Source organism: Macaca fascicularis, chromosome 14, assembly GCF_037993035.2.
Source record: "Macaca fascicularis isolate 582-1 chromosome 14, T2T-MFA8v1.1".
Classification (NCBI taxonomy): domain Eukaryota; kingdom Metazoa; phylum Chordata; class Mammalia; order Primates; family Cercopithecidae; genus Macaca; species Macaca fascicularis.
Window position 1 is genome coordinate 127,697,516 of NC_088388.1, and position 17,485 is coordinate 127,715,000.

The 17,485-nt window shown below is 39.1% G+C and overlaps 1 protein-coding gene across 11 annotated transcripts in view; it reads right to left on the reverse strand.

Annotated features, from left to right (window-relative positions):
- The window catches only part of ARHGAP32 (Rho GTPase activating protein 32), a 306,989-nt gene that overhangs the window by 209,694 nt on the left and 79,810 nt on the right, over window positions 1–17,485 (reverse strand). For 2 of the 11 annotated variants that reach the window (XM_005580158.4, XM_005580160.4), the window contains exon 1: window positions 9,067–9,384. The exons of the other annotated variants lie outside the window; for them this stretch is intronic. In XM_005580158.4, coding sequence (XP_005580215.3) covers window positions 9,067–9,224 — 158 coding nt within the window. In that variant the 5' untranslated portion in view covers window positions 9,225–9,384. Of the gene's footprint in view, window positions 1–9,066; window positions 9,385–17,485 lie in introns of those variants that run through there. 11 annotated transcript variants of the gene reach the window in all.

Genomic DNA, 17,485 nt, shown 5'->3' on the forward strand with positions numbered 1-17,485 from the left:
TAGTGACAGGGTCTTGCTATGTTGACCAGGCTGTTTTCAAACTCCTGGCCTCAAGGGATCCTGCCACTTTAGCCTCCCAAAATGTTGGGATTACAGGCATGAGTCACTGCACCCAGCCTTCCTTTAAAAATTTTTATGTTTTCATGTAGTACATTTAAATCTTTGATCATTTTTAATTCATCCTTGGTATGAGGTAGGATTCCTATTTTCTTTATTTCCACAGGTGAATATGCAGTTTCTCCAAAACTATTTACTGAATAGTACATATTATCTCCATTGGCTTTTGAGAAGTCATCTTTACCATACCTAAATGTTCCTACGAATGTGGGTATATTTCTAGGATTTCCATTCTACCCCATAATACCGTCTCTTCATGTCCCACAACCAACGAGTTTTAATTACTGAGACTAAGACTTCACACTACAACATCTGGTTGCAAAAGTCCTCTATATCCACTACCCTTGTTCTTTTTCTTTTTCCTACAGTTTCTTGGTTAAATTATTTAGCCAAGATCAATTTAGTTTTTTAAAAAGGATTCTTATCATCACATTAAATTTATAAATTAACTTAAACTAACACCTTTATGGTGCTGTATATTTCCAGTTATAAACAAGGCATATTATTCAACTGTTCCAAACTTCTTTTATGTTCTTCAATGATGTTTTACATTTTTATCATGTAGGTTTTAGAGTTCGTTGTTAAGTTTATTTCTGGTATCTTATCTTCCTTGTTGCTCTTGAAAGTGGCACTTTTTCTTCCATTCTATCTTCTCACTAGTTATTGTTTGATACACTATTTTAAGCCCTGTTTTGCAGATAGGAAAAGTGGAATGCTTGACCATATCTTGGTCATTCCAGATGTGGAAAACTATTTTTTCCTGGAAGACCCCACTCATCATCCTGAAGAGGACACTGAAGCAGCCATTCACACTCCTAAGACCCACCAAATTGCATGAAAGGCACCATGATTCTACCTCAGTGAATGTTCCCTGCAGAGAAGTTTCCCCTCAAAATCTATGAAAAAAACTTCCCAGTGGACTTCCAGTCCTAGACTGCATATATGTAAGGAAGCAAATCTCTCCAAGTATCTCAAAAATCATTAAGTTAAATAGGAAAAAATAAATCCTTAACAGAATGGTATGGATGGCACCAGAAGGCCAGAGATCAGACTTTGATATACTTCTGAAAGACAAAAAGACTGAAAAACTTAAAGGTAAGTGGGATCATACTAACCTAAAGAGAAAAACAGAAGTTCAAGGGCTATACCCCACCCCTCTCCTCTCCACAACAAGAGAGATGCTTGCCCCCAGGGTACTAACAAAAACTGGAAAATTAACCTGTAAAGAAATTTAACAACTGACCAGAAGGACGAGGGCTCCTAATATGGGTGTGCGCCCCTAAAAGAAGCAAGGCAGAGCCATATGCATCATAGGGCTACTGAAGAAAACACAGTAGGGGAAAGGGCAAAGAAGCGCAGATATTTTGCTTAGCAGTTAAAAGATAGGTTCTGAATAGTCAGAATAAAACAAAACATGTACACTGAATGAATAAAGCTCCAAAGCTCAAGAAGAAAGAAAATAACCTAATATTATACAAATACCTTGTGTTTCTACATCTATATGTGAAGAACCCTTAAAAATAATTTCTCTACTCAAATTGAATTTGAACAATTAAAAAAAGAAGATGAAATTAGTGAGCTAAGAGAACAAGTACAAAAAAAACTTCAATTCACAAAATAAAATGTAAAAAAATATATATCGTAAAAGATTAAGGGGACTTAATACAGGCAAAGGCAATAATAATAGGAAACAACAAAATTTCTTCCCTAACACAAAGGTTTGACTCTGTAGACTGAAAGTCACTAAGTTCCAAACAACTCACTAAGTTCCAAACTAAAGAACTGATAACAAAATATACACAACTAACAATAAAAAAGAAACTCTTAACAAGTATTCAGGCAAAAAGAACATGTTACCTACAAAGAAAAAGAAAAAAACAGATTGGTATTTAAACTTATATAAGAAATCAGAGAACATCACCCAGAGAACTTAACTGAGCAAAAATACTGAAGATATCAAGCAAATACAAATGATTCAAAACAGATACATTAAGATAGAATGTGATACAGAGAAGAAGCAACATAAACACTAAACAATGACACAAATAATTAAATCTGAATGAAAAAACAAAAAACATTAAACTGAGGCAGAATGGATGAAAAAGAGTTTCAAAAGTCTCATCCAGAAGTATGAGACTGAGAGGAGGAAGCTGAAGTTTCCTAAAGATCTTACTTTATGAGGAAGAGAAGTAGAGGAGAAAAAAGAACCACGATTTAAAACACAAACACACATACACAGAAAGAGAGAGAAAACCAGAGAGAGAGAGAGAGAACGAGAGAGAGAGAGAGAGAGAAAACCTGGGTGAAAGAAATTATTTTATTTTCAAATACAGAAAATACATGTATGATTATGAGAACATGGAAAGGGAAATTAATCATGAATGTAAAGAAAAGTATAGTGAAACTTCCAAAATTAAGTATCTGGGAAGGTTTTGCTTGCTCTGATTATTACCTTGCTAACCTAGTCACTTGACATGTTTAATTTAAAAAAAAAGAAAATTGACTAATTTATAAATAGAGCTTTAAATGTTTCAGGGATTCCCATTTATTTTTGAAAGTCCCACTGACTATTTAAGGGAGTTTAGTGCCGAAGTGAAATGCAAGAGTTAGAAAAATTAAGTTTGGGTTTAAACTTTTTAACTTTAATTAAACAACCTAATAACCAGGAGCTTTTATACAGGTTTATATAGTTTCTGTACTCTAGGGCCTTTCGTGAACATCAAATACTCACACCGATAGATAGTTTCTGTACTCTAGAGCCTTTCGTGAACATCAAATACTCTACCGATAGATACAAGAAAGGCCCACCTTGGACTCCATCCCAAAGGGCTTAATTACTAAAATACCAAGAAAGCCTTGTACTGGCATGCCCCATGGTTAACACAGATTCATTTCGCAGATTATGAAGACAGCCTAATGGCTAGCCTCCATTACTGCCTGAAATTTTCTGCGATTAAGGGAGGTTCACATCAGACTCTGCTGATCACTATTAAATTCACTGATGAGAGTATGTTGGGTGAATGTTATACTTAGTGTTAAAAGAGTATTTTAGAAACTTCTACACAGCAAAGAAAACAATCAACAAAGTGAAGAGACAACCCACAGCAAGGGAGAAAATATTTGCAAACTACCCATGGTAGAAAGGATGAATAACCAGAATATATAAGGAATCCAAATAACCAGAAAAAAAAATGTAATAATCCAATTTAAAAATGGGCAAAGATTTGAACAGGCATTTCTCAAAAGACAGCAACAAATGGCAAACAAGCACAGGAAAAAGTGCTCAACATCACCGATCATCAGAGAAATGCAAATCAAAACTACAATGAGATATCATCTCACCCCAGTTAAAATGGCTTATATCCAAAAGAAAGGCAATAAGAAATGCTGGCAAAATGTGAAGAAATGGGAATCCTCACACATTGTTGATAGGAATGTAAATTAGGCAACTACTATGAAGAAAAGTTTGGAGGTTCCTCAAAAAAACTAAAACTAGAGCTACCATATGATCTAGCCATCCCACTGCTGGACATATACCCAAAAGAAAGGAAACCAGTCTACTGAAGAGGATCTGCACTCTCAATTTTCTTGCAGCACTGTTCACAATAGCCAAGATCTGAAAGCAACCTAAGTGTCCATCAACGGATGAATGGATAAAGAAAATGTGGTACTCATACCCAATGGAGTACTATTCAGTCATAAAAATAATGAGATTTAGTCCTTTGCAACAACATGGTTGGAGCTAGAGGTCATTATGCTAAGTGAAATAAGCCAGGCACAGGAAGACAAACATCACATGTTCTCATTTATATGTGTGATCTAAAAATCAAAACAATTGAACTCACGGATGCACAGAGTAGAAGGATGGTTACCAGAGGCTGGGAAGGGTGGTGGGGGCATAGTGGGGGGTTGGTGGGGATAGTTAATGGGTCCAAAAAGTAGTTAGAGTAAATGAATAAGGCCTAGTATTTGATAGCACAATACGGTGACTATAGTCAATAATAATTTAATTGTACATTGAAAAATAACTAAAATTGTACACTGAAAAAGAACTTTGATTATTTATAAAACAAAGAGTAAATGCTTGCAGGGATGGATACCCCATCATGAGGGGATGCTTACCCCATCTTCCATGATATGATCATTACACACTGTGTGCCTGTATCAAAACATCTCATGTACCCCATAAAAATATACACCCACTAGGAACCCCCCAAAATTAAAAATAATTTTTTAAAATAACATTTTACAGGCTAAAGTAAATCCTAGATGTTTCTTCAAGGTTACAAAGCAATATAAGTTATACCTTTTTGGGCAAAATATACATCTTTTTTGACATCATAAGTAACAGGTTATAAAAGATGAGATGCCTTTGAAAAGCCACACAGTATAAAATGGGTCTAGGTGTGATACTGGTATGGACATACAGTTAATTGGGTTTTTCTGTTTTGTTTTTTTGTGTGTGTTTGTTTGTTTGTTTTAGAGATGGAGTCTCATTCTGTCACCCAGGTTGGAATGCAGTGGCATGATTTCGGCTCACTGCAACCTCTACCTCCCAGGTTCAAGCGATTCTCCTGCCTCAGCCTCCCAAATAGCTGGGATTACACACACCCACCACCACACCTGGATAATTTTTGTATTTTTAGTAAAAGACAGGGTTTCGCCATGTTGGCCAGGCTGGTCTCAAACTCCTGACCTCAGGTGATCTGCCTGCCTCGGCCTCCCAAAGTGCTAGGATTACAGCTATGAGCCACCAAGACCAACCTCAATTAATTGTTAATATTCCCTCTCTATACTTCTGGGATCATTAAAACTGGCTGGGAAAACTGATATCAAGGATTTGTGCACAAGATAAAAGAACAGGCATAGTAATAAAAACAGAAAATCTTGAAATTGTTTGACGGGCTTCCAGGGAAAATGAGCCATTAAAAGAAATCATCTAGATCCGATCTGATAGCCTGGGCCTGGGAGTTCAAGGCTATTGTGAGCCTAGAAGATGTATAATACCACAGTGAAGACCCTTATTACCTACTTAGACTGTCTCAATAGCTTCTAATTTGTGGCATCCTTCCAAATAAGATAACTGGTCCATGGTCCAGGGGTTGAGAACTCCTGAGGTAGAGGATGAATAATGCAACCAACCAACCAATCAAGTGCATGAAGTATCATTAGTTCCATAATGCTATAAATGAATGAAGGCACTGTCCCCCCAAATTAAAATATGTTCACCAAATAATCCAGTTTAACTAGAGTCAGAGGTTTCTTGTCACTTAAAATGAATTGCCTTAATAATGGAGATACACATGAAGATCAGCGATCTGGGCATCTACAGATCCTGATCAAAAATATGGTTCAATTATACACTATATCATCTCTGTAGCTGCTTCAAATTATATGTCATATTTACCAGGCTATCAGCCCATAATGTGGTATTAGGGAAGTCTAAACAAAACCACACGATAAACATTTCTACCTTCAAATGCCAAACAACTAGAACCTTTCATGATTCCTAGGTGTATTAGAGGTCACTTTTTTATCTTTTTTTCTCTTTTTTTTTGGAGACAGTCTCGCTCAGTCGCCCAGGCTGGAGTGCAGTGGCACAATCTCGACTCACTGCAAACTCCACCTCCTGGGTTCACGCCATTCTCCTGCTCCAGCCTCCCGAGTAGCTGGGACTACAGGCGCCCACCACTACGCCCAGCTAATTTTTTTAAATATATTTTTAGTAGAGATGGGGTTTCACTGTGTTGGCCAGGATGGTCTTGATCTCCTGACTTCGTGATCCACCCTTCTCGGCCTCCCAAAGTGCTGGGATTACAGGCGTGAGCCACCGCACCCAGCTGAGGTCACATTTTTTTAAAGTCACTTTATTGGGTTCATCACTTCATTTTTAGGATGGTCACATAATGTATATATCATTGGTGCTCATAACCTCCTCAAAAAAAAAACGAATTTCAAAACTGAGATATCAGCTGTAGCCTCTTGTAAGTTATCAGTTAGCAGAAAACAGCATTTACCAGCAGATAGCCCCGAAACTCTTTCATTAGTCTTCACTTTCAAAGTCAGTTACACCTGGGTTCAAATTTCCGCTCCACCACACGCAAAACTTTGCTCTACCATGACAAATGTGGGCTATGTGACTCCCTGAGCCATAAATTCCTCATCGAGAAAATAGGAAAAATGATACCTGCTTTATAGGAGTGATAAGCAGTTACTGATATACTGTAGATATGATATACTAGGCATATATATGGCCTAGTACATTACATATAACAATTTCTAAATAACATTTTTCTTTCTTGATAGAATTAAAACATGTATGCTTTTTGTTTTCTGTCTTATATTCCTCCTTCTTATCCAGGGATGGATTTTTCTAATGATCTCTAGGAACTATTTTATTGTAAGGACTAAATATTCTAGTCTAATAATTATTTTGCCACAATGACAAGGTGGGTAATAATACCGATTACTAGCTTCACACTACAAGTAAGATTCAGAAAATGAGAGATCTGCAAGTCAATGGCAGACAAGTTTAAACTACCTCCATGACGGAGACTGGCAACTTCCCATAGTGCAAGAATGTAATAAAAAGGATCCTTTCATCCAACTGAGTCCAAAAATAAATGCTATTTCCAAAGCTACTGGACAAACATTAACTTGTCTCTGAGAGTACTTCCTCCTAAAGCAGATGGCACCTGGAAGCACCAGAGGCCTACATTCTAGGTGCGGTGTGACTTTACTCTCTTAGCCATGGTGCCTCAACTTACACAAGAGCAGGCTTTTAGGAGTGCATTTAAAATGTAGTTTAGAAGCTATTCAGGGAAAAAGAAAAGTGCACAACCTTTTGCCCTCATCTCATTAGTTGTGTGTGTGTATGTGAATGGAAATGTAACCAATACGACAGCTTGGTGTCACATGTATTATAGCAGAGATTTTTACAAAAACTCATTAAGACATTTTTTTAATTATTACATTAATTTTACAAAAACAACGGTCATACCACACTGAGTCTACTATTTGGTCCTCCCAAGGTTACAGCTGCAAGTTCTATCCGATCCTTCCCCTTCCACACCCACACATCCATTTTCCTGCAAGGCATCTCGCAGGAAGCCACCACGAGGTTGTGACACCACCCTGCTGCCGCATTTCCTCATGCCCCACTGCTGAATGTGTGAGAAACACTACATGAAATTGGGCCTTGCCCACACCTCATTGTTACATTTGTAAATAAAATAAGATCAAATTGCAAAGATGTAACTGATTGAGGAGAGCCATGGTGCTATTCAGATAGGAAATACAACTATAAACAGAAGACAAATGCCCTATGGTATCACAGTTTCCTTAAACAACACATCACTAGCTCAGTTTCTCAGAATGAAAATGCTGTCACATACTCCCAAGGAAAAGAAGAGCTCAGTCTTACACAAATTTGCTTTTAAATGTCAAAAGAAAATCCGAGAGAGACACCCACTGACTAACAAGTAAATCTAGGATTACAGTACCAAATTTGTTATAAAAACAACGACGAAATAAGTTCCAAGTGGTTTCTTCCTTTGACAAATACCCAAATAACTTCCACAATTTGAACACCAGGTCAAAAAGTTTTATTACAAACAAAACAAATACTTTATTCCTACTCATTGTTAGCAAGACACAAACCATATTAAAAAGCAGAAGATGTGACTAACAATTAGCAGACCTTGGAAGGGAAGGGACTTACTCAAATTTGAAAGGCTAAATAAAATTATGAGAAAATGAGAAAGTTCAGACAAAAAATAATCATATGCTAATAAAATAATTCATTTTTATACTCTGAAAATTATTCTTTTAAAATTTAAAATATACTTCTCATTTATTTGAACCCCTGAGTAAAAAATTTAGTGAGGGTTATCAAGAGTTCCCAATATTCAATCCCTTCCATCATTTAACCTAGACTTTAAAAAATAAAATTTGTGGATAAAGAAATCCTTTGACTAGAGAAAAGGAGAAACTCTTTTTCAGCATTAAACACAAAGACAGTATCTGACGAAAATAGTATATTCACCTATCCGAGTTCTCATAGGTAAACTTACAAAAGATGTTTAATTGCACGTGAGTGGCAGTGATGACATGCAGTGCAAACTTCAAACTTCATCAAGAGATTTTGTGATGCTCTAAAAGTATTAAATTGCTAACTCTGAATGAAAAAGAAAAGCCAGAATAAAGTCCCTTAAAATTTGCAACAGTACAACAGAATGAATGAAACACTGGTTCTGTTCTCACAAACTGGTTAAGACATCTTTCTTCACCACTGACACTAAACTGAGAGTTGCTTCATCAGGAGGCATCCTCTAAAAACTTCAATTATGAAGTTATTAATACTACCAGAGATTCAAAATCCAAGAGAGATTTGGGGGAAGGGGGGGTGTGAGATATAAGATCAGAGGCAAGGGTAAGGACCAAAGTCACAAAATAACCAATCTGTACTTAATCAAAATTTTTTATACCCATGCATAAGGCCAACAAAGCAGGCAGGCACGCAGACACACACACACACACACACACACACACACACACACACACACACCACATTCCAAGAAAAAGAGGAAGAAAAATCTATTAGATACAAATTCAGATCAAATCTATTTGATACAAATCAGATACAGGAAGGGGTAGTAGTTCATTATGAGTCTCTACTTGAAATTCCTGAAAGGCTACTACAAAACCTGTCTAACACCTTCTCCTCCTGGTGTTCTAACAAGCCATGTAAAATGCATTTTACAAGTCCAGGGCAAGTTCTGGAATGAGGAGTGCTATATACAACTCAAAACCTGCCCCCTTCAGCTCCAAACCTTCCCCCAGAAAACAGAAAGTCTTATTGGAAAAGAGACTGAAATGCAGAGAAGAAAAAGGGGTGCGGGTGGGGGTAGGGAGTGAAGAGGACAAAGGAACTGTGAATTCCATAGTTACCTGAACTTCTCTTCCCTTTCTTCCTCTTCACAGTCAGTCACCTGGACTGTAACTTCAGACTCCAACCAGAAGACACTGTCATCCCCTGAAGTGCTACTCTCACTTTCAGTCTCCATCTTGTATTTAAAAAAGAAAAACACAACTAGACCTCCAGGCATGGAATAAAAAGCACCAATATTCAGGCTGTTCAGCTCTACTTATGTATACTCAGACGTGTGGCTGGTACCCCAGTGACAGGTACTGGTGCTGGTTTAATTACAGTCAGGGTACAGACAGGAAATCACAGGCAGCACAGTCACTGCGTCTGACTGCCATACTGGGTGACACCTAGACCCTCCCACTGCCTTAGGCTGCGTGACCTACATAACCAAAAGCAGAATCCAAATGAAGGTGATTTTTTACTAATTATTCTGTAATAATGACTTTTCTCAAAGTTTCCACTTAGTAAGTTAAAAATAGGTATTTTCAAATTGCAAGCTTTATTTGTGTCCTTTTTTTGATCTCAGACTCCAGAAAGGTAAACAGAAAACTAGAAAGAACAACACCATCCACGGGCCAAGCACATGAGAACCACAGTTATAGATCTCACAGTTAAGGAGGCTCACAATAAGTAGAGAAGATAAGTATGCTCTAGGGACCTGCCTAGGTTCATGCCTTCCAATATTATACCCATCTTTCCTTCCTCTCAGTAAGGACTGCCATATGCATCTCTGCTCAAGTATCCAGAGTGAGACATAAAAGCTGGGCTTGTCCACAATCCTCGAAAGAAAAAGTTTAAGTGTCACACGTTCAAAGATGCTGACAATAACCTCAAAAAAAAAGCATGCAAAGTTTTTACACATTTAAACTGCAAACAGTCACGGTGGCAATAAAATGACTTGCTGGGAAATGAGTGAAATATAGCATCCATGACTGTCAACAACACAACTGTTACTTAGAAAAGAGCCATGTTGACAGAAACTATTGACCTGTTGGATATTCATGGCTATTTGTCTTTTACTGAGCAGCAACAAACTGCAAAGCCCTCACCTTCCATTGTATCTGATTAACTTAAAAATTAAAAAGACATCCACTGATGTCTTCTTGAATTTTCACGTTTGAAAATAAAAACCCAAGCACAGTGGCTCACACCTGTAATCCCAACACTTTGGGAGGCTGAGATGGATGCATCGCTTGAGCTCAGGAGTTCAAGACCAGCCTGGGCAACGTAGCGAGACCTCATCTCTATGGGGGTTAAAAAAGCAGCCAAGTGTGGTGGTGTACCCTGTAGTCCCAGCTACTCAGGAGGCTGAGGTGGGAGGATCGCCTGGGCCTCGGAGTTCAAAGCTGTTGTGAGCCATAATCATGCCACTGCACTCCAGCCTGGGCAACACAGCAAGACTCTGTCTCAAAATATATATATATAAATTTTAAAAACTTTTCAAATAAAATTTTTTAAACCAAGAACAGCAACAACATTATGAGCAAAGTCAAAATGCAAACAAGTTGAGAAAAAAATATTTGAAACATATCACAAAGGGTTTATTTATTTCAAATATAAAAAGTTCTTACAAATTTCTAAGGCCCAAGAACACAAAAGATAAATAGGCAAAGGACATAAATATTCAGAGATAAATATAAAATAAACTTAGAAGATGTTAAAAGTATTTAACTTCACTTGGAAATGTAAAACAATACACAATAAGATGATTTTTTAAAAATCTATCACATAGGCAAAGCTTTTAAGAAGTTTTAACAAACTGAAAGAGGACACGGGAAAAGAAACATGCCTGCTGGTGGGAGTTTAAACTGGTACAACCTGTGTTCAGGGCAATTTAGCAAAACCTACCAAAATTCAAAATGCACATCTTTTTTGCCCAACAATTTCTCTTTCAGGAAATTATTTTACTTTGACAAGCAGAAGTAAGAGGCAAACAGGAACATTCATTCTGGTAGACATTATAGTAGCAAAATAGAATAGCGAAGACCACCTAACTTCCTGAGGAACAGAAAACTAGACAAATTACAGAATACCCAGAGAATGGAATGCTACACAGTGAGTATATGAAAAAACAAGGCAGCCCTACCGGTCATGATATGGAACAAAGCCTAAGGAATACTGTTAAGGCAAAGAAGAAAGGGGTAAAAGTATAGGACAGTATGTGCAGTATGCTATGCTACCGTCTGTGTTTTAAATGAGGAATTAGGAGAAACAAATGCAGACTATCTATGGAAGAAGAGAACCAGTACCAGTAACAGTAGTTGTCTCCAAGGAGGAAAACAGATAGCTGGAGAAGGGGAATAAAAGACAGACACGCCTGAACCTGCGAGGTGGAGGTCGCAGTGAGCCAAGATCACACCATTACACTCCAGCCTGGGCCACGAGAGTGAAATTTGTCTCAAAAATAAAAATAAAAAAAATAGTTTTTCACTATGTCATGCACATATAATCCTTACCAAAATATTAACTAATTTTAAATAGAATCTTTCATGACCTTCAGTAAAGAATTGGATTTTAAAATACTATTTCATTAAGAATCTGGTTATTTGTCTTCTAAACAATTCCAGCTCCTTCAAAGTGTGTTTTTTTTTGGGGGGGGGGGGGCTGGTGTTTTGTTTTGTTTTGTTTGTTGGTTGGTTTGTTGAAACAGGGTCTTGTTCTGCACCCAGGCTGGAATGCAGTGGCACAATCTCGGCTCAATGCAACCTCCACCTCCCAGTTCAGGCAATCCTCCCGCCTCAGCCTCCCAAGTAGCTGGGATTACAAGCATGTGCCACCACAGCCGCTAATTTTTGTTGTTGTTGTTGTTGTATTTTTAGTAGAGACGGGTTTCACCACATTGGCCAGGTTGTTCTCGAACTGCTGACCTCAAATGATCTGCCTGCCTCCGCCTCCCAAAGTGCTGGGATTACAGGTATGAGCTACTGTGCCCGGCCTCAAAGTGTTTTCATGAATCCTATTCATCTTTCCTTTTAATCATTCTTTTGTTCTTTCATTATCATGGTTGATTTCTCTCACTTCGAGGCTTTCAAAAGTGAAAAAGTGAACTGTGAGTGGCATTTTTACACAGGACACTGAAGGACAGTTTGATGTATACATCTTCCAAGGCTTATTCTGCTTTGACTCTGTCATCGGAAGTTTTTTAAAAATGTTTTTCCTGCCTCAGCCTCCCGAGTAGCTGGGATTACAGGCATCCGCCACCACACCTGCCTAATTTTTTATTTTTAGGAGAGGAGAGGTTTCACCACGTTGGCCACAGTGGTCACAAACTCCTGACCTCAAGTGATCTGCCTGCCTCGGCTGGAAGCTGCCATGAGCCGAGATCACACCATTGCGCTCCAGCCTGTATGACAAAAGAGAACCTCCATCTCAAAAAAAAAGAAAAAAAAAGTTTTTAAATTCAAAATCAACATGTGTTTCTGTTTTCTGTTCCCTTCTCCAGTAGTAAATGAAAATTCAGCGGAATCAACAGGTGATGGTTAGCAGCGGGGGCAGGGATGGAACATAGCAGAGTCCATCACTCTGGCTACTAGAATGTGAGAGGATGAGATACTGCTGAAGACCACAAGGTGGTTTTAACTCCTTTTCTTCCTGATTTGTTTAAACCCTGATCAGCCTTCACTTTCCCAACAAGCTTTTATAGAGCTGAAGTCTTTGACCTAAACCAAAGGAGTCACCAGCAGTAGTTTCGAACTAGCTGGTTCTCATCTTCTGCCTTCAAGAGGTAGGGGACCTGAGGGGAAGGGAAATACCTAATCCCACCGCAGCAAAGAAAGAAGCATTCTTACAGCAACAATTCAAACACTGCAAGTCAGAATGAATTTTTTCGAAGAGAAACATTGTTAAAAGTGCTTACTTTCCCAGTAGCAGTGGTAAGTAGTAACAATCACAGCAAACAGAGTTGGCCCACAGGTTCTGTATGCATGGGTTCCACATCCATGAATTCAACCTCTTGGTTGAATCAAAAATATTCAGGGAAAAAAAAGGGATGATTGCATCTGTATTGAACATGTACAGGCTTTTTCTTGTCATTATTCCCTAAACAATACTGTATGGCAACTATTTACATAACATTTACATTGTTAGTTATTATAAGTGATCCCTTTTATATAAGGGACTTGAGCATCTACAGATGTTGGTATCCACAGGGTGTCCTGGAAACGATTTCCCCATGAATACCAAGCGATGACTGCATATGCTGAGCACTGATTCTACGTGCCAAGCATTAGATTAAGGCCCAAACGTAACGAACCATCTAATTCTCACAACTACCTCATGAGGCAGGAGTCATCATATCACAGGTGAAGAAACCGAGGCTTAGCATAATAATTTCTCCAGAATTATCCAGTTCATAAGCTTGCATTAAAATACTTTTCAGGCCAGGATGAGTGGCTCATGTTTGTAATCCTAGCACTTGAGAGACTAAAGCAGGCAGATCACCTGAGGTCAGGAGTTCGAGACCAGCCTGTCCAACACGGTGAAACCCCATCTGTACTAAAAATATAAAAATTAGCCAGGCTTGGTGGTGCATGCATGTAATCCCAGTTACTTGGGAGGCGGAGGCAGGAGAATTGCTTCAGCCTGGGAGGCAGAGGTTGCAGTGAGCCAAGATGTGTCACTGCACTTCAGCCTGGGTGACAGAGCGAGACTCCATCTCAAAAAAAAATACAAATACTTTTCAAAAATCCAAACCTAACTACACCATATGAAATGTTACTTCTGTGGGAAGACTATGTGGTTTGCATCTTGGTCCACATTCCACTCATTAGCCTAGATGTCTCTGATCTCATAGTTTTTTTATTTTCTCTTCTTTGGGGGATGGGCCATGATACTGCTGAAATGCTGACCTACATCTAATTCTACACCCAATACCTGTATCTACATGGCTGAATGCAGTATACATTTGGGTTCACTATTGGGGAGGGGTATGGACAGGATATCACACAGCAAAACAACTGCAAAGCAGTAGGACCAAGATCTTGATGCCTCTTTCATTGTTCCTGTTCTCCCATCATAATCTTATAACTGTTTTTTTCAAAACTGTTCAATACAATGCATGGCACATAGCCAAAGGGTCAATAATGTCTCCTTAATTGGGCACCAAGCTTTGTCCACAGACTGTTTCATGAATATGAATCTAAATATACATATAAAATTTATCAGCAAATTTTGTATTCTAAATGTGAATATGTGTGTTCTGTGTAATTTATATGTATATATCATATAATTGTATCAGAAAGAAAAATTAAGCAAGCATCCTTCTAAAATATTTCCAATGACTGAAGATTTTCCTCCAAACGTATGAAGCACAATATACATAATGTAAAAATGTCATTCATCATTATTCTTTTTTTTTTTTTTTTTTTTTTTTTTTTTTTTTTTTTTGAGAGGGAGTCTCGCTCTGTCGCCCAGGCTGGGATGCAGTGGCCGGATCTCAGCTCACTGCAAGCTCCGCCTCCCGGGTTTACGCCATTCTCCTGCCTCAGCCTCCCAAGTAGCTGGGACTACAGGCGCCCGCCACCTCGCCCGGCTGGTTATTTTTTGTATTTTTTAGTTGAGATGGGGTTTCACCTTGTTAGCCAGGATGGTCTCGATCTCCTGACCTCGTGATCCGCCCGTCTCGGCCTCCCAAAGTGCTGGGATTACAGGCTTGAGCCACCGCGCCCGGCCCATTATTCATTTTTATACTATCTATGCATTCATTCAAAATTTAGATTTTTTGTAACAATCATTTTTGTAGGTGTTTCCTCCACTGAAATAATTAACTTTGAAAAAACTGTTTCCTTCTTTATTATGGAATGCTGATGTATTCTGTATCACTATATATTGAGATTTGCTTTAATTCACAACTGTATCTAAAGGGGAAACAAGTCTTATACATACCACGGCAATTTTATTTCATTAAAACATCAAAAACAAAGAATCCAAGTAATTTAACATGACTCTCTACAGGTAACTTTAAACATAACAGAAAAGGTCTACTTGAATAGAAAATTGAACATTTCATGTTAGAGTAGATTTAGCTTCATTAAACACATGTATTCAAAGGGAGATCTAACTTTGAACTGTTCAAAAAAGCTAAATGATATTTCTATAAAAAAGTTAAAATGGCTATCTTAAAAATACATCATCGCCACTGCAAGGTATATGAATAAAAATCACTTTCAAAAAGCTGTTCTTATAAAACCAGAAAAAACAGAAATGGAGGTACTGTATTTTGAAGTCAAACAAGCTTAGACTCAAATATCAACTGTCATTTACAAATAGTGTGGTCTTAGACAAGTGATAAGGTTTGGCTGTGTCCCCACCCAAATTTCATTTTGAATTGTAGCTCCCATAATTCACATGTGTTGTGGGAAGGACCTGGTAGAAGACACTGAATCATGGGGGTGGTTTCTCTTATACTGTTCTCATGCTAGTGAATAAGTCTGACGAAATCCAATGGTTTTATAAGGGGCACCCCTGTCGCTTGGTTCTTATGCTCTCTTTGCTGGCTGCCATGTAAGATGTCCCTTTGGTCTTCCTTCATCTTCTGCTGTAATTGTGAGGACTCCCCATGCACGTGGAACCGTGAGTCAATTAAACCTCTTTCCTTTATAAATTACCCAGTTTCATGTATGTCTTTATCAGCAGTATGAAAACAGACTAATACAGTAAATTGGTACCAGTAGTGTGGGGCACTGCTGTAAAGATACCTGAAAATGCGGAAGCAACTATGGAACTGGTTAACAGGCAGAGGCTGGAACAGTTTGGAGGGCTCAGAAGAAAAACGTGGGAAAATTTGGAACTTCCTAGAGACTTGTTGAATAGCTTTGACCGAAATGCTAATAATGACATGGACAATGAAATCCAGGCTGAGGTGGTCTCAGATGGAGATGAGGAACTTGTTGGGAACTAGAGTACTGGTGACCCTTGCTATATTTTAGCAGAGACTGGTGGCATTTTGCCCCGCCCTAGAGATTTGCAGAACTTTGAAGTTGAGGGAGATGATTTAGGGTATCTGGCAGAAGAAATTTCTAAGTAGCAAAGCATTCAAGATGTGACTGGGTTGCTGTTAAAAGCATTCAGTTTTATAAGGGAAACGGAGAATAAAAGTTCAGAAAATTAGCAGCCTGACCATGCAATAGAAAAGAAAAACCCATCTTCCGAGGAGAAGTCAAGCCAGCTGCAGAAACTTGCATAAGTAACAAGAAGCCTAATGTTAATCGCCAAGACAATGGGGAAAATGTCTCCAGGACATGTCAGAGATCTTTGTGGCAGTCCTTCCCATCACAGGCCCAGAGGCCTAGGAGGAAAAATGGTTTCACGGGCCAGGCCCAGAGACCCCCCTGCTGTGTGCAGCCTAGGGACTTGGTGCCCTGTGTCCCAGCTGCTCCAGCCGTGGCTAAAAGGGGCCAAGATACAGCTTGGGCCATGGCTTCAGAGGGTGCAAGCCCCAAGCCTTGCCTGCTTCCATATGGTGTTGAGCCTGCAGGTGCACAAAAGTTAAGAACTGAGGTTTGGGAACCTCTACCTAGATTTCATACCTAGGTATGAAAACACCTAGATGTCCAGGCAGAAATTTGCTGCAGGGGCAGGGCCCTCCTGAAGAACCTCTGCTACAGCAGTGCAGAAGGGAAATGCGGGGTTGAAGACCCCATGCACAGCCCCCACTGGGGCACTGCCTAGAGGAGCTGTGAGAAAAGGACCACTGTCCTCCAGACCCCAGAATGGTAGATCCACCAATTGCTTGCACTGTGAGCCTGGAAAAGCTTCAGACACTCAATGCCAGCCTGTGAAAGCAGCCAGGAGGCAGGTTGTACACCCTGCAAAGCTACAGGGGCAGAGCTGCCCAAGACCATGGGAACCGACCTCTTGCATCAGTGTGACCTAGGTGTGAGACACAGTGTCAAAGCAGATCATTTTGGAGCTTTAAAATTTGACTGCCCCACTGGATTTTGGACTTACATGGGGCCTGTAGCCCTTTTATTTTGGCCAATTTCTCCTATTTGGAACAGCTATCCAGGAGGTTAACTAACTTTCTTTTGATTTTACAGGCTCATAGGCAGAAGGGACTTGCCTCATCTCAAATGAGACTTTGGACTGTGGACTTCTGAATTAATGATGAAATGAGTTAAGACATTGGGGGACTGTTGGGAAGGCGTGACTGGTGTGAAATGTAAGGACACGAGATTTGGGAGGGGCCAGGGGCAGAATTATATGGTTTGGCTGTGTCCCACCCAAATCTCATCTTGTATTGTAACTCCCATAATTCCCATGTGTTGTGGGAGGAACCCAGTGGGTGATAACTGAATCATGGGCGTGATTTCCCCCATACTTTTCTCATGGTAGTAAATAAGTCTCAAAAGATCTCATGGTTTTACAAGGGGAAACCACTTTCATTTGGTTCTCATTCTTTCTCTTGTCTGCTGCCACGTAAGACATGCCTTTCATCTTCCA